This window comes from Rhinolophus sinicus, chromosome 12 (genome assembly GCF_057876585.1).
Source record: "Rhinolophus sinicus isolate RSI-liver-muscle chromosome 12, RSI-T2T, whole genome shotgun sequence".
Lineage (NCBI taxonomy): Eukaryota > Metazoa > Chordata > Mammalia > Chiroptera > Rhinolophidae > Rhinolophus > Rhinolophus sinicus.
In genome coordinates, this window is record NC_142512.1 from 2,048,583 (window position 1) to 2,075,551 (window position 26,969).

Below are 26,969 nucleotides of genomic sequence, written 5' to 3' on the forward strand. Positions count from 1 at the left end.
TGACAACATGGATGGATCTTGAGAGAGTAATGCTGAGCGAAACAAGTCAGACAGAAAAAGCAGAGAACCATGTGATTTCACTGATATGTGGTATATAAACCAAAAACAACAAATGAACAAGACAAACAAATGAGAAACAGAAACTCATAGACACAGACAATAGTTTAGTGGTTGCCAGAGGGTAAGAGAGGCAGGGGGTGGGGGGTGGGAGATGAGGGTAAGGGGGATCGAATATATGGTGATGGAAGGAGAACTGACTCTGGGTGATGAACACACAATGGGATTTATAGATGATGTAATACAGAATTGTACACCTGTAATCTATGTAATTTTACTAACAATTGTCACCCCAATAAATTTAATAAAATAAAATTAAAAAAAAAAAAAACAAGAAAAAAACAAAAACAAAATGTATAACATTAAAGGCTTTCAGAGAAAAGAATAAATGTTTAAATCCATGGCTTGAACTACCACATTAAAAAGCTTGAAAATGGAAAGAAAATTAAAGTCCAAGTAGAAAACAAGAAGCAATAAAGAGAAGAAATCAATGAATTAGTGAATGGAGAAAGCATAAAGAAAATTCAGAAAGCCAAAATTTGGTTCTTGGAAAAATATGATGTCATCAGTAATCCCTTGAGCAAGACATAAAAGGATGTGATACACATGATCAATATCAAGAATTGCACAGGAGACATCACTGGGAGCTTTAAAATGATGCTAAGGAAATAATTAATGGCCACTTACGAATATGGGTAAATTCCTTGTAAGATAAGACATAGCTAAAGTGACCCAGTAAGAAACACGGCATCTGAATGGTCTTACATTTGTTAAAGAAAATGAATTCGAAATACAAAGCCTTCCCAGAAAAACCGAAGGCCCCATGACTTCACTGGTGAATTCTGCAAATATTGAAGGGAAAAATGAAGAAATTATATTAGTTATACGTCATAAATTTCAGAAAATAGGAGGATTATTGACCAGCTCATTTCCTGAAGGCAACAGAACCCTGATATGAAAACTTGAGAAAGATGTTACAAGTAAATGGAAGTGCAGACCCATATCTCCCATGATCACTGGAACAAATATTGACAAAAGAGTCACAGAACAGAGCAATATTGAAAATAATCATAAGACATGATCAAATGTGAGTCAGCCTAGGAATGCAACATTGGTGTCATGTTAAGAAGTCATTCAACATAAAGAGACTTATATTAAAGTAAGAAATGGCATGATAATCTTAAAAGATGGATGAACATTGTATGACACAATTCAGTATCTATTCACGATAGAGCATCTCGGCTTACTCAGAGTAGAGAGGATCTTTCACAACCTGATAGAAACCGCTATGAAATGCCTCCAGGTAATTATTATACTTGATGTTTCCCACAGAGTTGGGAACAAGGCAGTGATCCTGCACTTAGTATGTTTTATCACGTTTTTTCTGGATGTTTTAAACCAATATAATACGACAAGTAAGAAATAAAGATTATATCAGAAGAAATAAAATGGCTTTTACGTGCACTTCCCTAGGTGTATAGATATATTACTAAAATCTGCAAGAACTAATAAATGAATGTAATCAAGTTACACTATATAAGGTAAGTTTACCAAAATCAATTGTGTTTTATGTACTAGAATAACATGGAAAACGAATCTAAAATTAGTATTATTCAAAACACCATAAAATAAACAATACTTGGACGTAAATATGCCTAAAACTATAAGATGTTCTTGAGACCAATTAAGGACATAAATCAATACACACATAGACTCTGTTCACAGATGGAAGAATCCATATTGCTAAAATATCTATTTTCCAAATTGATCTGTAGATTCACCATAAGCTAGTCATGATCCCAGAAGGCTTTCTCTCTCTCTCTCTGTCTCTCTGTTGTTGTTGTTGTTGTTGTTGTTTTTGTTTTTGGATAAATTGACAGGTGATTCTAAAATGAATATTTAAATCTAAAGACCTAGAGTAGCAAAAACAATTTGGAAAAGAAAAAAAATGTTGGACAACTTACACCACCTAATTTCAAGAATTACTGTACAGCTTTAATAATCAAGGCAGTGTGGTATTGGCTTTAGTACAGATAATAAGATCAATGATCAGAAAAAAGCCACACATAAATTGTCAACTGATTCTTTGACAGAGGTGCCAAGTTAATCCAAATTAATTAGGGAAAGGATAGTCTTTTTACTAATGATGCTGGAAAAACCAGACAACTATTATGGAAAGAAAATGAATCTCTTGGCATACTTCCTGACAAACACAAGTTTATGGATCAAATGGAAAAACAAAACTACCGTGTTTCACCCAAAATTAGACCTAGCCGGACAACCAGCTCTATTGCATGTATTGGAGCAAAAATTGATATAAGACTGGGTATTATAGTATATTACATTATGTTATATAAGACCCTGTCTTACATTACAGTAACATAAGACTGGGTCTTATATTAATTTTTGCTCCTAATGACGCATTACAACTGATTGTCCAGCTAGGTCTTATTTTCAGGGAAACACGGTATCTATTTAGAGAACAGCACAGGGATGAATTTTTTTGTAATCTTGGAAAAGGCAAAATTTTCTTAGAGAAGACACAGAGAGCTCTAACCAAAAATGGAGAACGAAGGGGAAGAGGAGGAGAAGATGGAGAAGGAGGAGAAAGAGGAGAAAAACGGGATTTCAAAACTTTACAAACTTTAGTTCATCAAAATACACCTCTAAAAGAATGCATAGCAAAGCCCCAGATTGAAAGAAAATGTAAGTTGAGCTTTTGCATAATAATGCACATTGGAAGTACAAGGAAAATAATACTCCATTCAAGCATAACGTATAAAATCTGAAAAATACTCTTCATCTAGAGTGAAATATTTTGTCATGTAGAATCGTAACTTGCTAAATTTCAAAGATGGAAAAATGTCTGCACTTGGAAACAGCTATGTACACTACTTAGGAGGCACATGATGTATAGAAGCACTACCGAAAACTTGCACTCAGTGCTTGTGACAAAGGGCCAAAATATTCTCCCGAGCATCAGAAACAGTCTTTCTCTGCTGGAATCTATTTCTGAAAACTCAGCAAAATGCAACAGCTAAAATTGGACTCTTTCCTTCTGAAATGGTAGATTAGAAAAATAGTAGATATTTTTCCACTAGCTGTCAAACTTACGTAGTGATTAAGGAGAAGTGATTACTAGTTCATAGCATTTTAGGTTCAAATGTATATGCAACTTAAAAGCACAAAAACTTAATAGTAGCCTTAACGTGTTATAATGTAAGGGTTTCATCCTAAGAAAGTTGTCAAAGCTATTACTGGTTTATCCTCAATTTTTAGCTATAATCTTCCATGACTTATTTCTAATGATTTACATATTTGCTTTAATTTGTTTCACTTGACGTAAGGATGTTTCTTAGAATGTCTAATCATGTCTAAGTTTAATAATTGTATTATGTCTGTATCATCTATGCTTCTGGGTATTGGTAAATTCATTTTTATATTTCCCACTCAGTTTTATAAGGACAAAAAGATGATTAAATACTCAAATATTGGCAAAATCATTGTACACATTAACCTAATGCAAACTCGCCTTTGGAAAGACAATAGAAGGATTTAAGTGACAAATTTAAGGTGGGTTTTTTAAAAAGTGTTTGAAAATCAAAGATCGGCTATAATACTGGTCCAGTTGTCATAAATTGACAAATGACTATAGTACCCACTAAAGGATTGGAAAGGTGGATCTTTTCTGGCCATTCAAGACTGAAGAAATTGGTGAAATCCTGAAGCAAAAGGAGCAAATATCCTTTCTCTCTTAACATATATACTGAAAAGAGAGATTTCTAGTTTCACAGGCCTTATTCAAAAAGCGGATAAGTACGAAGTATACTCCAATTTTTTAAGTAGCTTATTTGATCTAAGGTGATAGATACTGAGGTTGAAAATAAAACATTTCAAAATGCAAAAGAGCTATCTCTGGGAATCAAGCTTTTAAATACTTTTCTATTTTATACATCGAAATTAATAGATTTCAGATTTAGGGTAAATTTTTTTTGTTTGTTTGTTTTTTTGCTTCCCCCAAGTTCTCTGCCTGTTACATGTCTGCTTTCTTAATTCAGGAAATGAATTTTTCTATTACGTTTTGCTCATACGACCCAGCAAAAGACTGGGCCAACGCCCACCAAGGACTGAATGGAACTCAGCGCTGCCCACGAGCAATCTCTGAAACTTGCGACGCCTGGGCCTTGCACGTGAGCTCTGGGTGCCCCTGACCTTGGCCACCGGGCTTCTGTGCGCATGCACAATGACGTCAGCCTCTGACCCGTGCACCGTTGCTTGGTTACAGCCATTCTGGGCTGAGAGATTCCAAACTGCCTACCTCGCTGCTGGGATATTGTGGCGACAGGGAGTTGGTTGCTCTAGAGTCTGCTGTTGGTTGGGCTCGGGAGAAAAAAAGCGTGAGAAGTGCCGAGGAGGTTCTGAAGCCCTTAGGCTTGGCCATGAAGAAGCTTTTTGGCTTCGGGCCTCCGAAGGTCAGGTCCCGCTCGGTTTTCAGAAAGAGACCACAGAGCGGTGATGTTGGCCGGCAGCCTGAGACTGGAGATGGCATCTCCTTGGAGTCCAGGTGCCGCATCCGAGGCAGAGACCTCCAAGAAATCCACAAAGCTGCCTACAGGGGCGACGTATCAGAAGTGCAGAGGCTTCTCTCGCTCCATCCAGAGACATTGAATGACAGAGACAGGAAGAAGAGGTGAGAAGGACTGCGAGGCCAGTGGCCACGGGCGGGCCTGGAGGAGGCTGGGGGGACCTGGGAGAGGGGCTCACCCGCCCGGCTCATCCAGGTGGAGCTCAGCCCTCCTGTCACCCAGGGCTGTGCTGGGTTCCCTCGCGGGTGGGACCTTACCTGGGGGCCAGTGCCCAGGCCGACTTTGTGAGCACCAGGAACAAAATCTCAAGGACCCGTCACTCATAATTCCCCTTATAAAGCACTTTACTGACAATTTTAAAGAAATTTAACTAAATATCAATAATAGAGATGAAAAGAAGTATATACAGCATTTTAGTTTTGATGTGCACAGTTTTAGACGATATTGTTAAATACTATAGAAAAGTGCATAATGAGAAAACGAATTCCCATAATAGAGCAACTTGTGGGCTAAAAGTTCAGCTAAAACCCAGTGTCCGTTTTACATCAGTGCACACCCAGGTATGTGTGGTGTCTATTGAGGGGCCTTAGAAGGGAAGCTTCCAGTGGCAGATGCTGTGGTCAGTCTAGGAACACTTGTTTTCTCACCGTGTGTGCTCTGCCTCTAGTTATGTTTTACATAAGCCGACTAAACTAGCAGGGTTTTAAAAGTTTTGGGCTGCACATGTAGTCTCTTTGATTGGAGTGATAAAATTAAGGATCATTTTGTATAGTAGACAAAGATTTGCCCTTCTAGGTGTCAACAGGTGCTCTATTGCCACAATTTCCTTACTAAGAGCTGAAAAGAGAGATAAATGATTGGAATATAGCAGAAAATGCCCAAACACCCTAATATATGTCGGATGCTAGAGCTGGGTAGTGGTGACATTTCACGTTAGTAGAAAAGATGAATTCCTCGTGAATGATGGAGAAATACCTGTTAATTATTTGGGGGAAATTCGTTAGATTTTCATATCACAAAAATAAGTTCCAGATGTACTATAGATTAAAAATTATAAATATATGAAATGGGGAAAGTACCAGAAGAAAACAGAAATGCCTATTTATAGACTTTTTATGTTGGCAAAGACTTCAAAAGCAAGAGTTCAGAAGGTTGGTTGAGCAATATAAGAAATCAAAAGTCTCTGTATATCAGAAAATAATAAAGTAAAAGAAAATGTACTTCCAAATCATGTACGGCATACGTATATCAGAGAAAAAGTGTATCTTTGTTTTATAGCGAAGTCTCTGAAAACAACCAAAAAAAGCACTCGAATTTTGAATTGGACCAAGTTCTTTCTGTGTATCTTTCAGTGACCAATATTTAGTGTCCCAGGTAAAATAAAGGAATTAAAGTTGAAAGAAAAATGAAAACTTCTTTTCCATCCTCAAAGGTTGAGAAGATGAGGAGCTGTGGTATTTGTACTGCTGCTTCAAATTTAAGTTGCTTCTGACTTTTCAAACAGGCAGTTTGGTGATAAGTACCACATTTAAAAATGTATATTCCCTTTACCCATCAATTCCAAGTACTAAAATATCTTTATGAAATAATTAGATAAATCACATACAATTTGTTTTTCTCAGCACTGCTTACAATATCAATGTATTGTGAAGAACTCACATCAACGGATTTCGTAAATAAATTGCAGTGCATCCGTAGGATGGAATTACCTGAGACAGTTGAAGGTGGTATGGAAAATACGTACATGTGTACGTGCAAAGATGTACTTTGGTAGATCGGAAAAGGAGAAAAGCATTCCTTTGATTATACACACACACAGACTGTGATGTTATTTTAGCCAAAAATATGTGCAAACTTGATATCTGAGTATTTGTACTGTGACATTTTCCTTTTTAAAAAATCTGATGTCTACACTGAACATATACAGAAATTCTAGTAACAGTTTATTATTAATAAAGTAATCCCAGGTAATATTTCATTATTCCCAGAAATAAGAATCTTGTAAACAACTAAAATAGATTAAAACAATTTCTGTTTTCTACATTTTATTTTTATTTTTTTAACGATTGGTATTCTCTGGCAACTTTTAGCCTCTTCAGAAGTAAAGGCAGTCTTTTTATCTGTGCCTGTAGAAGTTCATATATGTATATTTGTAAATACACTTACGTGTGTTTTTTTTTATTACATAGAGCTTCATTACCTATAATATTAAATAATTTTTGATTAATCATTTTGGTTCTGTCTTTATGGAAATCAACAATAGCACATATAAGTGATCATTACTATTGCAGAAGTACCGCTTTACTATAAAAATTGTGTTGAAAAATATTGAACTCTCCAGCTCTAGTTATCCATTCTTCCAATCCATTCATTCATCAAATATACCCTGAATAACTGTGACGCAGCAGACACAGTCTACTCAGGACTCTCAGAATCTGTCTCTCAGGCCCTTTTCATCCTTAAAAACTTTATCTTGCCTAGAAGGAGCAAAATAAAAAATTGTAAATGGAAGTATTAGTACCTAATCTCAATTGAAGCTTTTCCTCCCTCATTTCAAACAAAAGGATTTCTACAGTTAGGACATTGTGAACAGTGACTAAACTTGCTGTTTAGCTAGTGTACAATAGTATTAAATATGAATATTGATCATTGGAAATCATCCGGTTTTCATATAATCTATGAATCTAAACAGTCAATGAAATGAGCCATCCCTAGTCACTTGAATCCTGAGTCTCCTTTGGCTTCAAGTTTCTTGAAAATCAAAACAAGAATTACTTTGTGATTTTAGTCCTCTTTCCCCATGAGGTTCTTAAGAATGAACATTTACTTAGATGCCAACTTATGACGAGAACTGCGGAAGGTCTGGTGTGTTTCCATTATTTCACTTCACGTCGGGCACCACGGGAGGTAGGATGCCCGTTCTCGTAAGTACCAGTAAGAAATTATTTAAATGCTGCCAACTATACTTTCAAGGCGTTCTGAACTATACATTACCTTCCAGGGTGAGAGGTGTTAAAATATGAAAAAAGAAGCATCTTAGAACCAGTGCAGTGCAGTGTTCTTTCTTACTCCTTAAAATATGGCTGCAAAGTGGGTAGAATGATATCATTTTACTTAATTGAAATGTTGTCTTGTAAAGTAGTAGTGATGGTAATAGTTCTGATAATATTACCAAACAGTTATTGAGCTGTGTGTTTTGTGCTAGGAAGCTAAGTAAACACTTTGCATAGATTCCCATTTAAGCCAACAACAGTGTCCTGTGATGTTAACTACTGTTTTTATGCCCCTTTTGTTGATGAGGAAATGGAGGCACACAAAGGCTAAGGGACAGCTAATAAGTGGTAGTTCAATTAGGAGCAAACCCGAGTTGAGCTGATTCCCCACGTCATGCTCTCTGTAGTCACACAGGCTGCTCTTTCATTAGTGTGGCGAGTAACAAGAGCTCGTGAATATTGTCCTTTGTGCAGAAGAAAACTCCATGTTGGGTTTGAAGGCATTGGAGTAGTGCGTCATGTTTACAATTGCGTGCAGAACTGCATGTTTGAGACAGTGCCCTGTAATGTCCTAAATGTCCTCTCACCCTTACAGGACTGCTCTCCATTTGGCCTGCGCCTTTGGCCATCCGGAAGTGGTGACTCTTCTAGCAGAGAAAAAATGCCAGATGAATTTCGGTGACAACAAAAACAGGACGGCTCTAATGAAGGTATGTGGTAGCCTGCTCTGTCAACAGGAGATGGATTTGATTTCAGTATTTAGAATAAGAATGAATGTATCTTAATTAACTATAACAAATGGTGGAAACTTGTGGAATGCTTACTTTGAATTCCCCAAATTTACCGTTTATTTAATGACGTAATCCTGACAGGCCGTGGAGTGCCAGGAAGAGCAGTGTGCAACAATCCTACTAAAACATGGAGCGGACCCAAATATGAAGGACTTCCGTAGCAACACGGCTCTCCACTACGCGGCCATGGGGCACAACATTGCGATAGCTGAACAGCTGCTGCAATACCAGGCAGATATGGAAGCAACCAATGAGGTATAGATCCACAGACTGTATTTACACAATACTTGTAATACATGTGTTTCAGCCACAAGCATTTTATTTCTAGTCGATATATACTGCATGCTGTACATCGGGCCCTGTCGCCATAGAATCAAGTCCAAAGCCAAGTCAGGCAGGGGAAATGGGGTGCCCACAGAAAGGGCCCAGCTCTGTCCTGTAACAGTCCTGTTACTGCATAGGAGTGGGTGCCAGGCTCAGAGCCCACCAAGGACTGAAGGCCTGGGGGAAGGGAAGTATGTGGGGGTGGCTGCTGCAGGGCAGGGCCTAGGAGATGGGTGCTCCTGGGGGTGGGTGGGTGGAGGAGTGGAACCTGGGTCCCGCTGGGGAGCTGGGGGTGTGCAGGTGGGGAGGGGAAGCAGCAGGACACAGGCCCTGAGCAGCCCAGGCCTCGGGGGTTCTGAAGATTGGGGCAAGAGGGCCAGTCACGTCTGGACATCCAGCAAGGGCATGCGCCTGTGCTCGTAGCCACTCTGCCAGCCACGGCCCCCTTGGGGTCTCCACCTCGGAGTGGGGCTCCTGCTCAGCCTCGTGGAGACGCTGGGCGAGTTGTAGGTGTACAGAGGGAGCAGGTGATGGGGACGCGTTCACCCCTTTTTGTTCCTGGACATACATCACGTCTGGCCACTGCCACCCGGCAGGAACGCCCTTGGTTGACACAGGAAGAGTCAATTTTACATCTTTGGAAGCTCAAGCGTTCCCTGAATGCAAACAGTTGGAACTTAATTTTCTGAAATTTCACTTTACATGATGATACCTCTAAAGTAGCAGTAGAGGGTGCAGCTCTCCTTTATGCACTTACGACAAATTAGTTGTGAAAACACAACTGGTTACAGGCAACACTTCCTTTTTTAAGTGTTTTTTTCACGTTCGAGTTGTTTTCCAATTAAGGCAAAACAATGCAGGAAAGCAAAATTTGTCTTTGAAATCGGCATTACCTTAAAACTCCAACAAGCAAAGGCATTTTACAATGTCATAGAAATCTTCCTGCTGTTGACAAGTTGCTATTTATAAACAAGTGATTTATATAAAGCGATTTAGCTCTCATTGGCCAAAGCCTAAGAGGGAAAAAGGAAATGGAAAGGAAATAACAATCCGAAATATGCAGGGCAATTTGGAAATTTGACTTTTGAGCGGAAATAACAAGAAGAGGTTTTTCAAAAACTCATGGACATAGACAACTGTACAATATTTACCGGAGGGTAAAGGGGGGAGGGGTCGGAAGAAGAGAGAAAAGGGGGTCAAATATATGGTGATGGAAGGAGAACTGACTCTGATAGTGAACACACAATACAATACACAGATGATGTATTATAGAAATGACACTTGCAACCAACATAATTTTACTAACCAATGTCACCCCAATTAATTTAATTATTAAAATGAGGTTGTTGTTTTTTATTTTAGTTTTCCTTCAGTTTATATGCTCAGTCAAGGTCCTCTTAAGTGTTGGGGGATAACAATCCTTACTTTGGGGGAGAGAGTCAGTGAGTTGTAAACTTCCCTGAGACCACAACGAGGAAGGCTCCGAATCCACCAGATTGCAGTGAACAGGTGGCAATTAAGTGGGAAACGAGGGAAGGACAGATAATTAAGTGACGTATCATCCTGTTCTGGCAGGAAGAGCCTCCTCGGTAAGAGTCTAAACTCTGCTGTGAAGTCTAGACGTCCCATGAGAAGTAAGGAGTTTAGCAATAAGGAAATCAAGTTGCATTTTGAGTTTATTAATCCCGTTGCCACTCCTACCCAGGAAATTAAGTGTGGTTTTCATAAGTGACATGCCTCTTCCACTTTTATTTGGCCTAATCCTCAATGTCAGAGGAAATTGGCGACATAGGCGAGAGAAGAGACCGAAGTGATCGTCTACTGGACGAGTTCTCGGCTAGACTTGTGCTGGCGAACCACACCCACCCTAGGAACTTTCAAAACATTTACAGCCACTTACAAGCTAGGCTCTTCCCTGAAGGTTTTGACTGAGTAAAGCTAATAAGGCCTGGACATGTGTCATTTAGAAAGACTTCCCTGAGATTCTGATACAACTCTTGGTTAAGAACTACTAGTGCAGCATATCAAATCGCAGATCTCAAATACTTAAGAAATCTCTGGAAGAGGTGGCGTATGAGAGGTGATTTTCCTTCGGCTCTCTCCTTCCCAACACTCTTCGCCTGACTTTTGAACTGTCTGTACCTCTGGGCTCGAGAAGTGGAAGGAAATATCAATGGCAGTATCTACTGGCTTAAAGAAGAACACGTTTTCCCTTTCAGCCATCAGTCATTCACTGGTGCTCAGGGATTCTTGAGAAATTTGCTGATGGGTGGTCCCCTGATGCGTTGAATCGGGCCCTTTAAGAATTTTGCATGTTTGTTTGTGCTCAGGTTGTGAGATCAACAAATGCTTACTGCAAGCAGGGTTTTCCTGCAGTAATAGGAAATTGTGAACCTACTTTTTTGCCTGTTGTTCTGTAAATCTCCAGTTTTCTTTGTTTTTTAATTAAATTTGTTGGGATGACAATGGTTATTGTATTTAAATAGGTTTCAAGTGTACATTTTTATAATGCGTCATCTATATGTCATATTATGTGTTCACCACCCAGAGTCAGTTCTCCTGCCTTCACCATATATTTGACACCCCCCCCCCCGAACCCTCCTCTACTATCCACTGTCCCACCTCACCCTCTGGTAACCACGAAACTGTTGTCTGTGTCTATGAGTTTTGGTTCTTTGTCTTGTTCATCTGTTGCTTTCAGTTTCATATCTCACATATGAGTGAAATCATATGGTCCCGACTTTTTTTTGTCTCATTTATGTCACATAGCATAATAATCTCATGATCTATCTGATCTGTGTTGCCCCAAATGGCAGCATTTCATTTTTCCATGGTAGAGTAATATTCCATTGTGTATACATACTACATCTTCTTTATCCAATCATCTGTTGAAGGACAGTTCGGTTGTTTCCATTCCTTGGCCACCGTAAATGATGCTGCAATGATCCAAAGTGTGTGATAAACTCTCTCAGTATGTCTGTGACATTCATACAACCGTGGCATAATCACGATGGTAGGTTTAAAGATCAAATCCCATGAAGTTAGTACTAATACAGATGGGAAGTGTTACTAATGTAGTGTCAGGAGTCCTATAGTGTAATTATCCATTGGATTAACAATCTATAAAAAGTAAATAAAAATAGATAGTGCTTTGAATAAGAGTTGGAAAAATTCTTGAAGTGGGTATGACACTTCTCAGTGACACTTGTATTGCATGTTGGGGCCCCATTTTTTAATGAAGCATATGATACTAAAAACCGGAAAGATTTTACGTGCAAATATTCGCATTAGACACAAGCATTTGGAAACAGCAAATATGAAATGCCAAATGGCTATAGACTAATTGTGGCTCCTAGATATTTACTTTCCCTACGTATGTTGAGTCAACATGGAAAGTTTTGGAGACTCATGAAGAAATAAGGATGTCAAGCTTCTCTTAAAGAATCCAGCCTGGTCCCCTTGACTCCCGACTACAGTTGGGTGTCCTGTGGCGAGGCTGTGCCTCTTTATGAGACATGTGTTCTCTAGTGTGCTGCTGTCCCCACCGGGGTTCTTCACTTATTTGGGTCACCTTCTTTGCCTCCGGAAGCACTGGAGTGTGCGATTCCTCTTTTACAGAATATTTTGATAAACATTTCAAGATTTTCAAGACATTCTATATTGGTTTATTATATGTATTTTATATTAATCTCCTTAGAATGATAGTGAGTTTTTCAAGCTGGAATTCCTAAGTTGTTTTTCTTTAAAAAAATAAAAATAAATTAAAAAGACCGTCTTTTTCATTATACGTCCTATAAATAATCATACCCATTGAAATGTCTTTAAGTCTTATGGGTATAATTGTAGATGTTACGCATATTCCAGACAGTATTCCACCTTCCTCCTCAACATAGTTCCTTAAACATGCAAGTGGTTTAGTCGCTTTCGTTATGCTAAAAATAATCCATGTAGATCAGTATTAAAACGTTAACTGAGAAGCCATGATATTTTATTTCTGATTTATATTTTGCGTGAGTTATACAATAATTTTAAATAGAAATTAAACTAGAACCAAAATAAAAACAGATTTTTTCAAAAAGTAGGTAGGCATTGGGGTCCCAAGATTATCATTGTAACTGAAATGCAATTTCATATTGAGTTTATCAACAGCTAAGATAAAAACTTATTGTCTCACAATTGGAGAAAACCCATGGACCATTTAGTGATAAGCAATCAAAGATCATTTGAAGCCTAACTCTTTTTAATTTAGAATCCATTTCCTTAGTGACCCTTTTGGAGCGGGAGAGCCTGAAGTTGACATTTGGGATACTGAGAACACTGATAGAAGAGAAGCAAGCAAGTTTGTATAAGCTGCAGAAAACCTTCACCTCTGTTGGAAAACTCTCCAAATTGTATCCCTAATATTCTATGATGTTTCAGACGTTAACGTTTGCCACAGAAAAGTATTGTCAGATCGGGATTAAGCAGCCTGAAACACTTCTTTAGTAATGGGCATATAGAGCACAGTTTTATAATACTTCTCAAACACAGGTGATCTTTCTGGAATCTTCCTACTGGGGCACAGTAAATGATTTCTGGTAAAGTACATATTCTTTGGAATACAATGTAACAAACACTACCCCAGAAATAGTTATTTAGGTTATCAATTCAATAAAACGACTTAAAGCATTTGTGTCTATGTTTTCGAGCTTGGAGATACAGGGGTGAAGAATAGCCCCTGCCCTCAGAAAGCTCCGGGTTCAGACGGGGAACGATAAAATAACTGCAGTCTAGTGTGATAGAGACTGTGATAGGAGCACAGATTCTTGGAACCAGGACTGTCAGTGTTTGAAGGGAGCTCTGGAGAGTGAGGTGAAGTTCATCTGTTGGAGAGGAAGGAGGAGGGTATTTTAAAGGGAAGAGCCGCAGATGACAGCACAGAGGGCTACTTTGTATTTACTTTCTCTAGTGTATGTTCAAGTTTAGAGGATCTTTTATGAGTTTTCAAATTCAATTTAGAACTATGTAGTTTTTTAAACTATAAATTGTTTTCTCTGTTTTACAGTTTGATTTTACACCACTTTTAGTTGCTGTGCATAAGAACAGCCAGAAAATGGTGGAATTTTTACTCGAGAGACATGCAAACATCCATGCAGTTGATAAGTGGAAAAGGTACAGTTGTTTGTTCTTTTTTAAAAAAAACAGTATTGTTTTAGAGTGGTAACAGTCACTCAAGTCACAAAGATTAAATTAATAAGAAGACAATTATTCTATAATTACAAAGTTATCAATATCAGCACGTCATCATTTAGGAAGAAAAGCAATTATTCTGACTGGTGAACAGAAGAAGCATATCCTGCAGGATTCATATTCATTTATGATATCGACTGATGTCATTTGTCATTGTAGTTTTTGGTCACGTGATATTATGTTAGCTAAAGGGTTTTCACAGTAATGTTACTAGTTTTGTATAGTATGGACTCTAACTTAGTTTCTGATGCAATATTAGATTTAGTCTCTCTGACATTTTTTTTAACCTCTACTGTGTATTCAGTTTTCATTAAAAGATACACATTAAATGTAAATAGGAGTTGATTTGTTGTTCGGATGACTCTGCTTTACATTGTTTTCTTCAAGGAATGGTGATGTTGTAGGGTTTTCCCTAAGCGACTGTGAATTACTACTACCAGACAGTCCTCAGTTTTTATCCTTCTTCATTTCTAGTCTATTTTGATGTTGTTTGTTTTCTATTTTTAATTGGTATTTAACCGAATAAACTTTTTCTTTAATGAAGACAAGCCATGGATGGGTGATAAGAAAAGAGATGGGCTTTCAGTTCATTCAGGACTGGGTTCAATGCTCAGCTTTCCTACGTGTCACGTGTGTGACCATAGGAACGTTACTGTCATCACCACACATGTTTCCCGATGTGGAAACGAGGGAAATAATATCTCCTTCAAGGATGGTCGTGGGTCATGACCTGGCATGTGATTCAGTGCCCGGCACATGCTATGAGCACCATTAACTGAACGATGACAAAATTACTAGAATTATTACTAATATTATTGTTTTGAGCCTGCCAAGTAGCTTTAACTTACGTGACTTCTGGCTGACTTTGGATGCACCATATATAAGACTAGGAAGAAACAGGAATTCTTGATTGAAATCTTCACCTCCTTCAGATAAGTGACCTCAGCAGAGTTACTTGTCTATTAAAGAACTTTAAATTAGCAACTTCTAGGTAGTACCTAAGTGGGGCAAGAGGCTTTTTTGTTTGTATGTTCTTTTGTTCCTTGATTGTAGCCTTGGACATAATTTAAAAGATGAACTCTTAAGCGTGTAAATGGTCGATTCTATACAGACAAGCAATATATTGAACTCAGTAAAGACTATCACTGGTGCTGTTTACATAACTTAAAGTTCCTAAGGGTGAAGTGATCTCTCTGTTATTTCAGAACGGCCCTCATACTTGCTGTAAAGTATGCATCCTCAAATACAGTCGTGCTTCTGCTTCAGGCAGGTGTTGATGTCTTTGCTCGAGATTGCATTGGATGGACTGCAGAAGACCATGGGATTATTAGAGGTTTTGAGGCGTAAGTGTTTACATTGAAATGCTAGTTATCACCAAACTGAGCTTCAAAACACTTTAACTGTTACTTCTTAGGTAACAGGTGAGACTTCATAACTGGGCTCAGGCAGTGGGGGAATGGCAGTGAGTTAGTAGACATCCTCAGCCAGAAACCAAACAACCGGTCAGACGTGTAAGACGTAGCAAAGGGACAGATTCCTTATCACACAACTTTGAAGACCTTTATCTTTAGGGATCCCAACGTTCTCCATTTCATCCCAAGCATAACCCCTGTGTGTCAGGTACCAATAATGTTTCTTCTCTGACTTTTCCAACTAGTTATTTGGGGGTGTAAAATGTACAGTTTAGCAGGAAATTCTCTACTTTATGGAGGCTATCGGCTGTGCTCCCCCCTTGAATTTTTCAAGAAGCCAAAGTGTTCCCTAAGGCCAAGGGGGACCATCCTCTTTCACAAGTCAGATGGAGAGGGAAGGAAGGTCATTCTGGTCATTCATTGGCTTCCATTGATTGTGTTGCTGCACGGTTGCTATAGAAACGGGTCCTGTGGTCATGACTACCTGTGCTCCCAGGTGCCCTTGCTGATCCCGAGTCCTCGGTGTTCATGGTTTCCCACACTTGGAATTCCAAGTGATGATATTTTTTACTCGACACACATGGGCTTGCTTACATTCTCAGCCCCTATTCCAGAGCACCAGCACCCTGTCGCGGGAGCTTGGACTTCTAGCTTTAGCCACACACACCCTTCCCCAACACTGAAAACCTATGCGGGGCCCACATCTCAGCCCAGACCTCGTGATGACTTACCCTTTTGAGTGTCTTGTTGTGTCCTCTGCTAGCACATGTTAGTTGCAACGTTCTGAGCTGTCAGAGAGGTGCCAGTAATGCTGCAGGAAAAGATCAGACTTTCCTTTCTCCTTTGTTACCAGATCTGTACCCCAAGGCCACTTGCTGTCCCATGGAGTATCTTTCCTTAGGTCCTGGAAGGTCCCATAACGCCTTTCCCAGAGTAGTAGGCACTAACTTGCCTGCGATTCCTTAGTTGAGATGAGGCTCAGTGATCTGTTTTCCAAAATAATGAAAATCTCTCAAGTGACTTGACTCTGCCTCAGGTTTCAGAATATTTAAAGTTGTGCCTGACATGGAAGCCAGTACACAGAAAGCTCTGGATCTAAAGGAGGTTACTTGGTGTTAGAATAGCTGCACCCCTTCCATGCCTCATGAGTGTGCATGTGTTATATCTTCCAAGTCAACTGCGGATGCCTAGGAAGGTTGGAAAGTTCTGATAGTTCAGAGTTTCAGGAGGTAAACATGAGACAGAAGTAGTCCAAGCCAGATCTAGGCTTCTATAAGTTTTCTGCCACTGGTGTGATTAGCTACGATAATAGGGGGCAATTATGTTATCTGACTTATTGAGGGAAAATATTTCTAAATGCATTTAATTACAAATTATATAATAGCTGAGATGTACTGAATTACAAACCACAAAGAAAGAGTAGCTAATAACCAAAATTGAAAACATTTTCTGTAAACTGCAACATTTGAATATTAGCTAGAACGTATGAAAAGCACACATTAGGTTTATTTGGAATTGCAAAATAATGTCAAATCTAAAGCTCAAAAAAACTTATTCCATTGGCTTACCATTTTGCTGTATTATCTGTTTGATCCTCTGACAACCTGTACAATAAGGCAGTGAGATGCTTGGTTTGTAGAGAGAACTCTGAGCCAAACAGCAGTGACGTCTCCGAAAATGGATCTTGTGGACTATGGAACTAGGATTTCTGAGTTCACGACACTTGCCCCTGCTAACTCTAACTAACTGACTGAGCTATACTGCCCTCAACATGACTGGTTCACCTTGCTTTTTTGTCTTCTTTAATCACATGCTTAAGAAAAATTTTGTACAACTTACCATGTTTTTTTTTGTTTTTTTTTAACTTAAATTTGTAGGGGTCACAATGATTAGCAAAATTACATAGGTTTCAAATGTACAATTCTTTAATATATTTTCTATACATCACATTGTGTTTTGACCACCCAGAGTCAGTTCTCCTTCTGTCACCATGTATTTGACCCCCTTTACCCTTTTCTACTATCCTCTCTTCCCCTTACTCTCATAACCACTGAACTGTTGTCTATGTCTATGAGTTTTTATTTATTTGTTTGCCTTTAGAACTTACAAAAGTGAAGCGTATGGGATAATTCAAGTTTTATATTAACTCAGACATTACCTGAAATACTCTGAGAAATCCATGTTTTGATAAATGTTTTCGTGTCAGTATTAAGACAGTAATATTATCACCTCTTTTATACATAGCAACGCCAAACTAATTTCTGATTTTAAAAGAGAAACATGCAAAAAATCTTCTGACAAGAACAGTCGAGGTAAGACTCCTAATGGTGAAGTATTCTTTGTGGTCCTACCAGACATACAGTAAGACTAAGAAAGTTTTGCTATTGAAAGAGCTGTTAAAAAATGTGTATATTGCATGTATATTTTTTCTTTCTTAGTTAATGTTTTTCTTAATAGTCTAGCATTCAGAATTATTATAAAAGTTAATTGTAGGTAATTTAAAATCTGAGAGAGTATTGTGTGAAAAGAAACTCATTGATCTAGTCATGACCTCTACAATTCCATATGATATTTTTGTCAATAAGAAAAACGATTTTTAAGTTACTATGTTGTATGTTTCTTGTATCATCACCTTGCAACAAGTTGGACTTGTTGTAAACATGAAAATTTGTTTAAATTTTCCAGCAAATGGATTACATGTAGTGAATGAATTCTTGTTACTACATAGTGGTTTGTCTCACCGTAATGTAACTCACACTGGGAGCTCCACAATACCTTCCTAGTCCCATAAACAAATGGCAAACAATAAGAACTGCAAAACTTAGCCAGTGTGAAGGAAGGGCAGTGAGACTGTTTTTGAAAGGTATCTCCTATTACAAGTCAGTAAAGCTGTGCCTTGTTGAGAAGCATGGTTATTTTCCATGTGGATATGCCACCAAGGTCTCACTATTATCACCTTTTTTCCTCATAAGTCAAAACAGAGTGAGACGTGTTGACCTCATTAGAAGAAGATGTTTTCTTCTGTTAGTTGGATAGTTGCCATGACAGTGTAATTTCTCTAGAACAAGATGCTCCGTAGCCATTAGTCAAAAGATAATCATAATAAATGTTCCCATAGCCTAACTTAGGACTCTAACAATTATAATAAAAGTACAGAAAAGTTTCACAATGACAAAAACGCTATTTACTCACTGGATGTGGCACCTTGTGCATTGTGCAATCTGAAATGTCCGAGGACCCCTTTAACTTAGTGGACCTCTATCAAAGCGCTTGTGTCGGTGGTTTTGCAAGTTATAGGAAACACACAGATGAAACGGAATTTGTCCTTATTGTGCCCCTAATACTTTAGAGCTGTCCCTGGTTTATTTCTTAGTTTCTTCAAACAGAATTTTCAAGGGCAATGTTTTCATTCACTTATTTATTTGCCTCTGCAGCAGTTTGCTATGTAACCTTCAGGTGTCTTTTAGGTACTAAGTGTCATTTTGATGTTGCAGAAGACAAGCGTTTTAAAACCACGTCCCTACCCTCCAAGAGCTTGTTCTTATCATTGTCATTTCTATTATTTACTGTACTTTACACAGTGCTTACTAGGTGCCAGGGCCCACTGAGAGCTCATCATTATCATTACTGTTTTTCATTGGGTGTGTAGTATGAGATCTGACATTTAAGTTCGAGAACTTGCCACCGTGCACTTACATTGGCAGCACTGTACAAACAGCTCAGTAAGGTTTCATAACCTTGGTATACCGGTGTCTCATAGTTGCGTTCGTGTAGATGTGTGGCAGTGTCTCGCTGAGTGGCACTCATTATTGTTGTTGCATGTTTTTGTGTGCATTGCGAGGCTGTCTGAGCTTGAATTAGAGCTATGACCAAACATTAAATTTCGTGCTACACTTGGCAAGAGTGGAAGTGAAATCAGGGATAGTATGTTAGTCCAGGTTCATGGAGATAATGTCATGAAGAAAACGGCCATGTACAAATGGATTAAACATTTCTCTGAGGGGAAAGATTGTGTCACTGATGAAGAGACGTCACGGTGGCCAGTAACGACCAGAACTGAGGAAAGCATTGCAAAAATTCATCGAATTGTGAGTCAACATCATTGGCTGCCTGTGAGAAGCAGAGCAAACCCAGTAAATGTTAGAAGAAAACAACCTCAACATTTGGCCCTCTATTCATGGCTGTTGCATGATGGCAACGCATCAGCTCACATGGCACCATCTGTGAGAGAGGTTTTAGCCAGTAAACAAATAACTGTATTGACACAACCACCCTACTCACCTGATCTGGCCCCCAATGACTTCCTTCTTTACCCGAAGATAAAGGAAATACTAAGAGGAACACATTTTGATGACATTCAGGACATCAAGGGTAATACGACAACAGCTCTGATGGCCATTCTAGGTAAAGAGTTCCAAAATTGCTTCACAGAGTAGACTAGGTGCTAGCGTTGGTGCAGAGCTTCCCAAGGGGTGTACTTCAAAGGTGACCATAGTGATCTTCAGCAGTGAGGTATGCAGCACTTTTTCTAGGATGAGTTCGTCAACCTAATTGTTCAGACCTCGTGGGCCAGACACTTGATGTCCATGATGACGATTTCGGTTATAAAAATCTGGGTAGGATTTAAGGGAAGTAGGCAGCGTGAGTGAGAGTTGTCCAGATAAAGAGGCAGAAGGACCATGTTGGGCAGGGGAACCAATAACCAAGAGTACAGGTTTGGCAGAAGGAACTGCAGACATAGGCTACGATACATAGTGAACTCTGCAGGATTTACGAGCAGTTCAGTTTTGATGCTATAAAAAGCGTGCTGTGGGAATGGTTGAGAAGGTGCTGAATACCTAGGTAAGGCAAGCTTAGGAAAGTCTTTAGTTCTAGAGAAAGGAGTAGCTCTTATCCTGCAGGCCTTGGGAAATATATCAGTTAGAATGTTTTAGCTGCAGGTAATAGGTGACCTAATTAGCAGTGGTTGCAACAGGAGGAACCAGGATGGTTTTGGTGGGTCTGTGATGCCATCAGGATCCCTGATGTTGTCCCTGTTTCAGTTGTGAGGTCGTCATTGTTTTGTTTAAGTCTCATTTGCCTGCTGGTTAATTAGCAACGGCTCCAAGCGTCATATTCTCACATTACCATATCCAAAGTCTGAAGGACTGCGTTTCTGTAGGTGTTTCTATTGTCTTTTTATGTTTTATTAGTATATAGTTGGCATACAACATTATACCAGTTCAGGTGTACAACATAGTGATTTGACATTGATATACCTTGCGAGGTGATCACCACAATATGTCTGTAAGCATCTATCACCCTTCAAAGTGACTGCAATATTATTGATATTTTCCCTGTGCTGTTAACTACCTCCCTGTGGCTTAGATGTTTCATCACTGGCAGTTTGTACTTCTCTTTCACTTTCTTTTTCATTCATCGCTTCAACTCCCTCTCACCTGGGAACAATCAAGTTGCTTCATAGTAGCTATGGGTCTGTTTCTGGTTTGTTTGTTCTGCTTTTTTAGGTTCCACATATAAATGAGATGAGAAGGTATTTGTCTTTCTCTGTCTTCTTTCACTTCACATAATACCTCTAAGAACTTCCATATTGTTAAAAGGGCAAGATTTCATCTTTTGTGGATGAGTTATTATTATATCAGTTATATTATGGATGAGCTAATTATTCTAATATCAGTTATAGTATTACTGTCCACACACACCCCACAGACACACATATCAAATCCTTTTCATCCATTCATCTCTAAGGTCACCTATGTTGCTTCCGTATCCTGGCTATTATATAGACTGCTGCAGCGAACACAGAGGTGCAGATATCTTTTCAAATTAGTGCTTTGGTTTTCTTTGGACAAATACCCAGAAGTAGAATTACAGGGTCTCATGGCAGTTCTAGTTTTAATTTTTTGAGGAATCTCCATACTGTTTCCCACAGTGAATATAACAATTTACAAATCCCAAAACAGTGTCGGCTCTGTTTTCCCTTTCCTCCACTTCCTTGCCGACATTTGTCATATGGGGCCATGTTGATGATAGCCACCTGACAGTTATGAGGTGGTGCTGCACTGTGGTTTTGATTTGCGTTTCCCTGATAATCAGTGATGTTCAGCTATGTGATTCTTTTAAATAGGAAGAAAACTGAGAGGCTGCCCGTGGATCCCTTAACATTTACAGGCTGGGGTACGGCACAGGCTGGTTCCCACACCAGTTAGTGGTAAAGCAGTCACTGATTAGCTCAGTATAATCATTTTTCTTTGTGGAGCTGGAGAGAGGCCATGTTCTTTGTGTATTGGCACAGGAAATATCCACACAGAGTTGTGGTTCTCCAGGGAGAATGAAGACGAAGAAATGGCAAGTGGGCATGGACTCAGCAGTGGTTACTGCAGGGATCATGGGAGAGTTTTGAGCAGACGAGGAACAACATGAGATGGCATTCGGACACTCTGGTTGTGGTATAAAGCGGGGACCAGCAAGCTTATTCTGTAAAGGGCCTGATTTGAGGCCATGTGGTCTCCGTCATTCCTACTCAAATCTGCCATTATGGTGTGAAAGCAGTCGTGGGCCACGTGAATTGGCAAGACTGTGCTACAGTAAAGCTTTATTTACAGAAGCTGATGGCAGGTTGGAGTTTGCTGGCCCCTCGCATAGAGGATAGATTGAAGAAAAGCGCCTAAAAATAACTGGCAGACAAAGGAAGCTTTTACTTCCTTGGACTAGTATCAGTCCACTGTGATGTTTTCACCCATCCATTATGAATGAAAAAAAAAGTTAGGAAGGTTAATTTATTCAATTTAATGTGTTGGTCTTTGCTGGCTTATGTCTTTCTCATTTGTTTTGCTGAAAAGAAATCCTGTTCATTTAGGAAGTAACAATAACAGGCGGTGGTGTTTCATTTTTTTCCCCCAGCGAAAGCCATCTGCTCAGAGCCCCTGTTTGACTAGGGCAGTGGCTGTGGCAAAAGAAAGTAGAGCCTGGAGAGTGTTATGGTTAATACGGATTAGTGATGATTGCATGTAAAAAGTTAGTGGGGAGTGAGAAACTCAGATCATTCCTAGGTTTCCAGATTGTGCACTAGCATTTCAATGGGACATGAGAAGAGTGACTAGGACATTATCAGATGGAGAGAGAAGAGCAGCAGGTCAACAAGGAAGACACTTTTTTTCTCTGAACGTTGAGTTTTCTGGTATATCCATGGGTAACTCATCCTCCATGTTGGATATCACTTTTTGTTTCATTTTTCACTTATTCAGTTAACCACTGCCTTTTCATACGAGAGCTGTGTTTTTAGTTTTATAAGAAATAAAGAAGCTTAGAAACCAAAGGAACTCTATAATCAGTGCACATTATTATACTGCAAGTGATAGTTATATGTTTTTCTGTAATTATCCCAGTGACTTGACCGATTCATAACTATTATAAAAACAGTTTTCTGCCTAGTTGCAGAAAATTGACAATGAGATCTCTCCATTTTCTCTCTAGGAACTGATTCAAGATGTTGCCATTAGGATGTTCTATTTTCTATTCTGATTAAAATAGGACGGTTGCTTGTTTTACAGTATTTTCTGACATCATTTCGTTTATCCCCTTTACGCCTTTATTCAAATATGTCCAGCTCTACAGGAATCTGCAAAAGAAGAATCAAGGAAAACAAATTTATCGACAGGTAATCTGCAAAATCTCCTTCTGACCTTAATCATGCAGAAAACATCCACCCAAAGAATGAAAAATTCATATAATGCAATTTATTAGAGGTTCTTAACACCACAGTTAGGTTTGGTTATTCACTAGAGCACTTTACAGGCCTCATCCTGTAGTAGTGCTCACACCTGTGATTTATTACAGTGAAAGCAAAATCAGCAGAGAGAAAAGGTGTATGTGACAGAGTCTGGAGGGAACCAGGTGCAAGTTTCCAAGACTCATGTCCTGTGCAGTTAGCAGGATGTGCTTAATTCCTCCACTGTGAAATTCTGGCACCACCCGTGAAATGCTGTCTAGTGGTACCACAATCTCATGAGACTCAGTGCCTAATGCTTTCATGGCACGCCAGTCACATAGGCAGCGTCCCCCTAGCAAGTACCAACATTCCTGATTCCCAGAAGGAAAGCGAGTGTTCAGCACGAACCACCTTGTTTGTACAAGCAGTTCAGGCACCGTGAGCCACACTTAGTTAGGGAATGGCGGGAACCCTCCCCATAGGCAGGTTTCCAGACACCAGCCAAGGGCCAGCCGTCCAAGTAGGACTTTCAAAGGATAGCAGTCAGGCCTGCTGTGTGAAATCTTTTCTGCACAACAGTTATAGGCCTGACTTAATTTTGGGTGTTGCTTAAAATATTAAAAGCAAGTAATATGGTGACGCGCCTTGGTAATGGTTTCAGTTGTATCATCCATTAAAAATTGCAATGCTGGTTACTTTTTTGCCTTTTGGTGAGTATTTCACAGGTGTTTGTACATACATTACTATGGCAATAACCATGGCAATTATAATCTTTTTGTGTGATTAATGTTTCAGTATAGATTTTCAATAAAATCAGCATAATGCTTTCTGATTTAAAATTAGAATAAAAGTTGTCCTTTAAGTGTAGGGATGATTCCATTTTGATTCACTTGGCACTACATCTCTACACCATGATACAGCGAGATGTTCATTCACATTTATCAGTTACTTTCTTGTGTAAGTATTCCAAACATGATTTGCTTTGTTTATGGAGTTTCATATGCTTCATTCAGTTGGGTGAATAATCATATTCTGATACTGGATCTTTATGTTCATTTTCAAGGTGACTGTGTTTTGAAAATAGCATTAATGTGTTCATATCTGCTAATAGCAGGTTCAGTAGAAAACTTTTTCTTTTTCTTTAATTAGTAAGCCTTCGTTATTAGAGCAGGTTTAGGTTCAGGGCAAAATTGAGTGGAGAGTACAGAAAGTCCCCTCAAAGCCCGTGTCCCTGTACACACAGAGCCTCCCTCACTGTTGACACCCTGCACCCGAGTGGTACTTTTACGATGATCGATGAACTGCACTGACTCAACATTACCACTCACAGCCCACACTTTACATTAGAGTTCACTCTTGCTGTTGTACAATCTGTGGGGTTTGACAAACGTATAAGGACGTCTCCATCCTTCCAGTATCACACAGAATAGATTCACTCCTAGATACCCTCTGTGGCGTTTCCTCAGCCCTCTCCTCTCCCCAACCTCTGGAAACCACTTGTTTTTTTACTGCCTCTCTAGTTTTGCTTTTTTCTGAATATCGTATAGTTGGAATCATACAGTGGCCAACTTTTCGAATGTTTAAAAAATTAAAACTCCAGGGTCATTGAATGTAGTTATTCAAGATAACTTCTCTGTCTTTCGGGGGGTTTTTGTTTGGTTGCTCTTATTCACTGGCTGAGAATCTGGTGACATATGACTTACAATCTAAAAAAACACGCTATCTATACACATTTGCCACTATGGGGAGGGCTGAGAAAAATGGCATCACACGCTGCTTGCTGCACAGCAATAACTCTTTGGACCTTCCTGCTCTATAAGGTAGGACAAGATAGACTCTCTAGCAATGGAGGGAACAATCTCAGAGGTTACACTTGATAAAACTGGAATCACAACGTCTTTCATACTTACCCTGCAATTGGAGAGATGGCGAGAAAGCGTCTGTTTCCTGTGCTTGCCGCTGCAAAGTAGACTGCCTCTTGACTAAGCTGCTAATGACGGGGTGTTTCATCCTAAACTGAACACCCTTGACTGAAGAGCGGCACAAGCGGTACTGTGTACGAGCAAAACAAGTCTTCTAACTGCTCTTCATGACAGAAGTCCAGAAAAATCATGCTATTTAAATTTGCCCTTGTTAGTTTATGACAATAATTTTACTACTGATACCGTTTTCGTTCACTCTGATGGGTTTGGTTAGGATTACAATCATTGCAAGTAGCACTTGACTTGTAGCTATCCCATTTTTGCACATCCCGTTCTTTTTTCTTTCATTTGATATAAATATATACTTTCATGCACACATATATGTACCTGTATATGTGTGTTTATGTGTACGTATATATAAATACACACACACACACACACACACACACACACATATAGGAGAAGAAGTAGAAGTTCTTCATGTATTAATTTCCTACCAATCGTATCATTAATATTCACTTTACTATAGTCTTCAGGGGTTGTCCCAAAGAAATATTTTCCATAACTTCAGTCCGATAGTTTTAAAGTTCTGTGTTTTTCTATTGTGAATTTACAATGTATTTGAATTTTTTCTTTAATAGTGGATGAGTGTTCTGAAGGAGACCCTTCAAGCAGGTAGGTTTTTATGGATTTTTCAAACTCACATGTTAACTGAGAGTGCAGAGAGAAGCGAGTAACCTTTACTGAGTGTTCTGCTCTGGGCGAGACCCTATACTATGTGCCTAACGTTGGTTGTCTCAGGTCCTCGACACAGTAGCTGTGCACAGTAGCTGTGCACAGTAGCTGTGCTGTTCGGCCTAGTTTTTATTCATTAGACGAGTGTGGTTCCGGGACGTGTATTAATTGACTCCTGGTTCCATAGTTACCAAGTGGCTGACCTGTGATGTGACCTTCAGTCTGCTTGGCTTCCAAGTCCGTTCTCTTGTCCCTCAGCCTGTACTGAGAAGTGCCTGGGCTGGCGTGGATTCAAGGTTCAGGTGCAAGTCAGGTGGACTCAGAGAGTCCCGTTTAGTGATGTGTTAACGCTGATTTAGAAGTTTCCTACCAAGCCCAGTTAGCCCAAGCTCTTGTCTTAATGTACTTGACAATTTCAGCAGTCACGAGAGCCTTCTTTTTACCATCAGTGTTTAGGCCAGGTCTCAGTTAGCTGTGGCCACAGAACCACAGGCTGTACATAAGCAAGACCTAATCAGGCAAGTGTTTTCAGGTATAATGCGATGTACCTTCTTGGGACGAATCTTTGTTCTGTAAGTGAAGAACAACTACGTATAGACCATGTTGTGTTAATTCAGCACAAATTGAGAGGGTATTTCTAATTGATTTCTCTACTTACAGAATCCCCAGCCTTTGTTTCCCTTCTGGCTGATACCTTTCCCTTGTTCTAGGAAGTTTTTTTTTCTTTTTTTCCTAAAGTCTTTCTTCCTTCTTCCATGAGTCTTCTTCATTTTATACTTTTTCTCTGCTGTTCTCAGGGGTTTTTGTTGTTGTTGATCTGTTGTTTTATTCCACTTCTGCTAGCTAAGTATTCTCCATTTTTCTAGACGGAATCAAAAGTACATAGAATTCCAGGGTTTTAACGAATGTTAGCAATTAATTATTCAAAACACCCAGCAGTTCTTCATTCTGCCATGAATGTTTTGGTCAAGTGGTTATTCACATGGAAAGTTTGAAACTCCAAGCGATTCTGTGACTTATTTGAGTACAGTGAGTGATGAAATGAGATTCAGTGTAGGTTTCTAAGCCCAGTACACGTCCTTTAGGTGAGTGTTTTAATAATGGAAAGGTCTAGTGAATGCAGTGGAAGAGGATAAGACTGGAATTAGCAAGGGAATCCAAGTTTTAAAAGGAACAATACTGGTTGGGATAGGAATAAGGCTTTTAGAA

General features: G+C 39.2%; 1 protein-coding gene across 1 annotated transcript in view; it reads left to right on the forward strand.

The window, feature by feature from the left end:
- The first annotated feature begins 4,401 nt into the window (after positions 1 to 4,401).
- Positions 4,402 to 26,969, forward strand: part of LOC148756424 (ankyrin repeat domain-containing protein 26-like) — a 122,894-nt gene continuing 100,326 nt past the window's right edge. Inside the window, exons 1-3 of the mRNA XM_088788969.1 lie at positions 4,402 to 4,747; positions 8,232 to 8,346; positions 8,509 to 8,682. Of these exons, the coding sequence (XP_088645095.1) occupies positions 4,497 to 4,747; positions 8,232 to 8,346; positions 8,509 to 8,682 (540 nt within the window). The 5' untranslated portion in view covers positions 4,402 to 4,496. The remainder of the gene's footprint in view (positions 4,748 to 8,231; positions 8,347 to 8,508; positions 8,683 to 26,969) is intronic.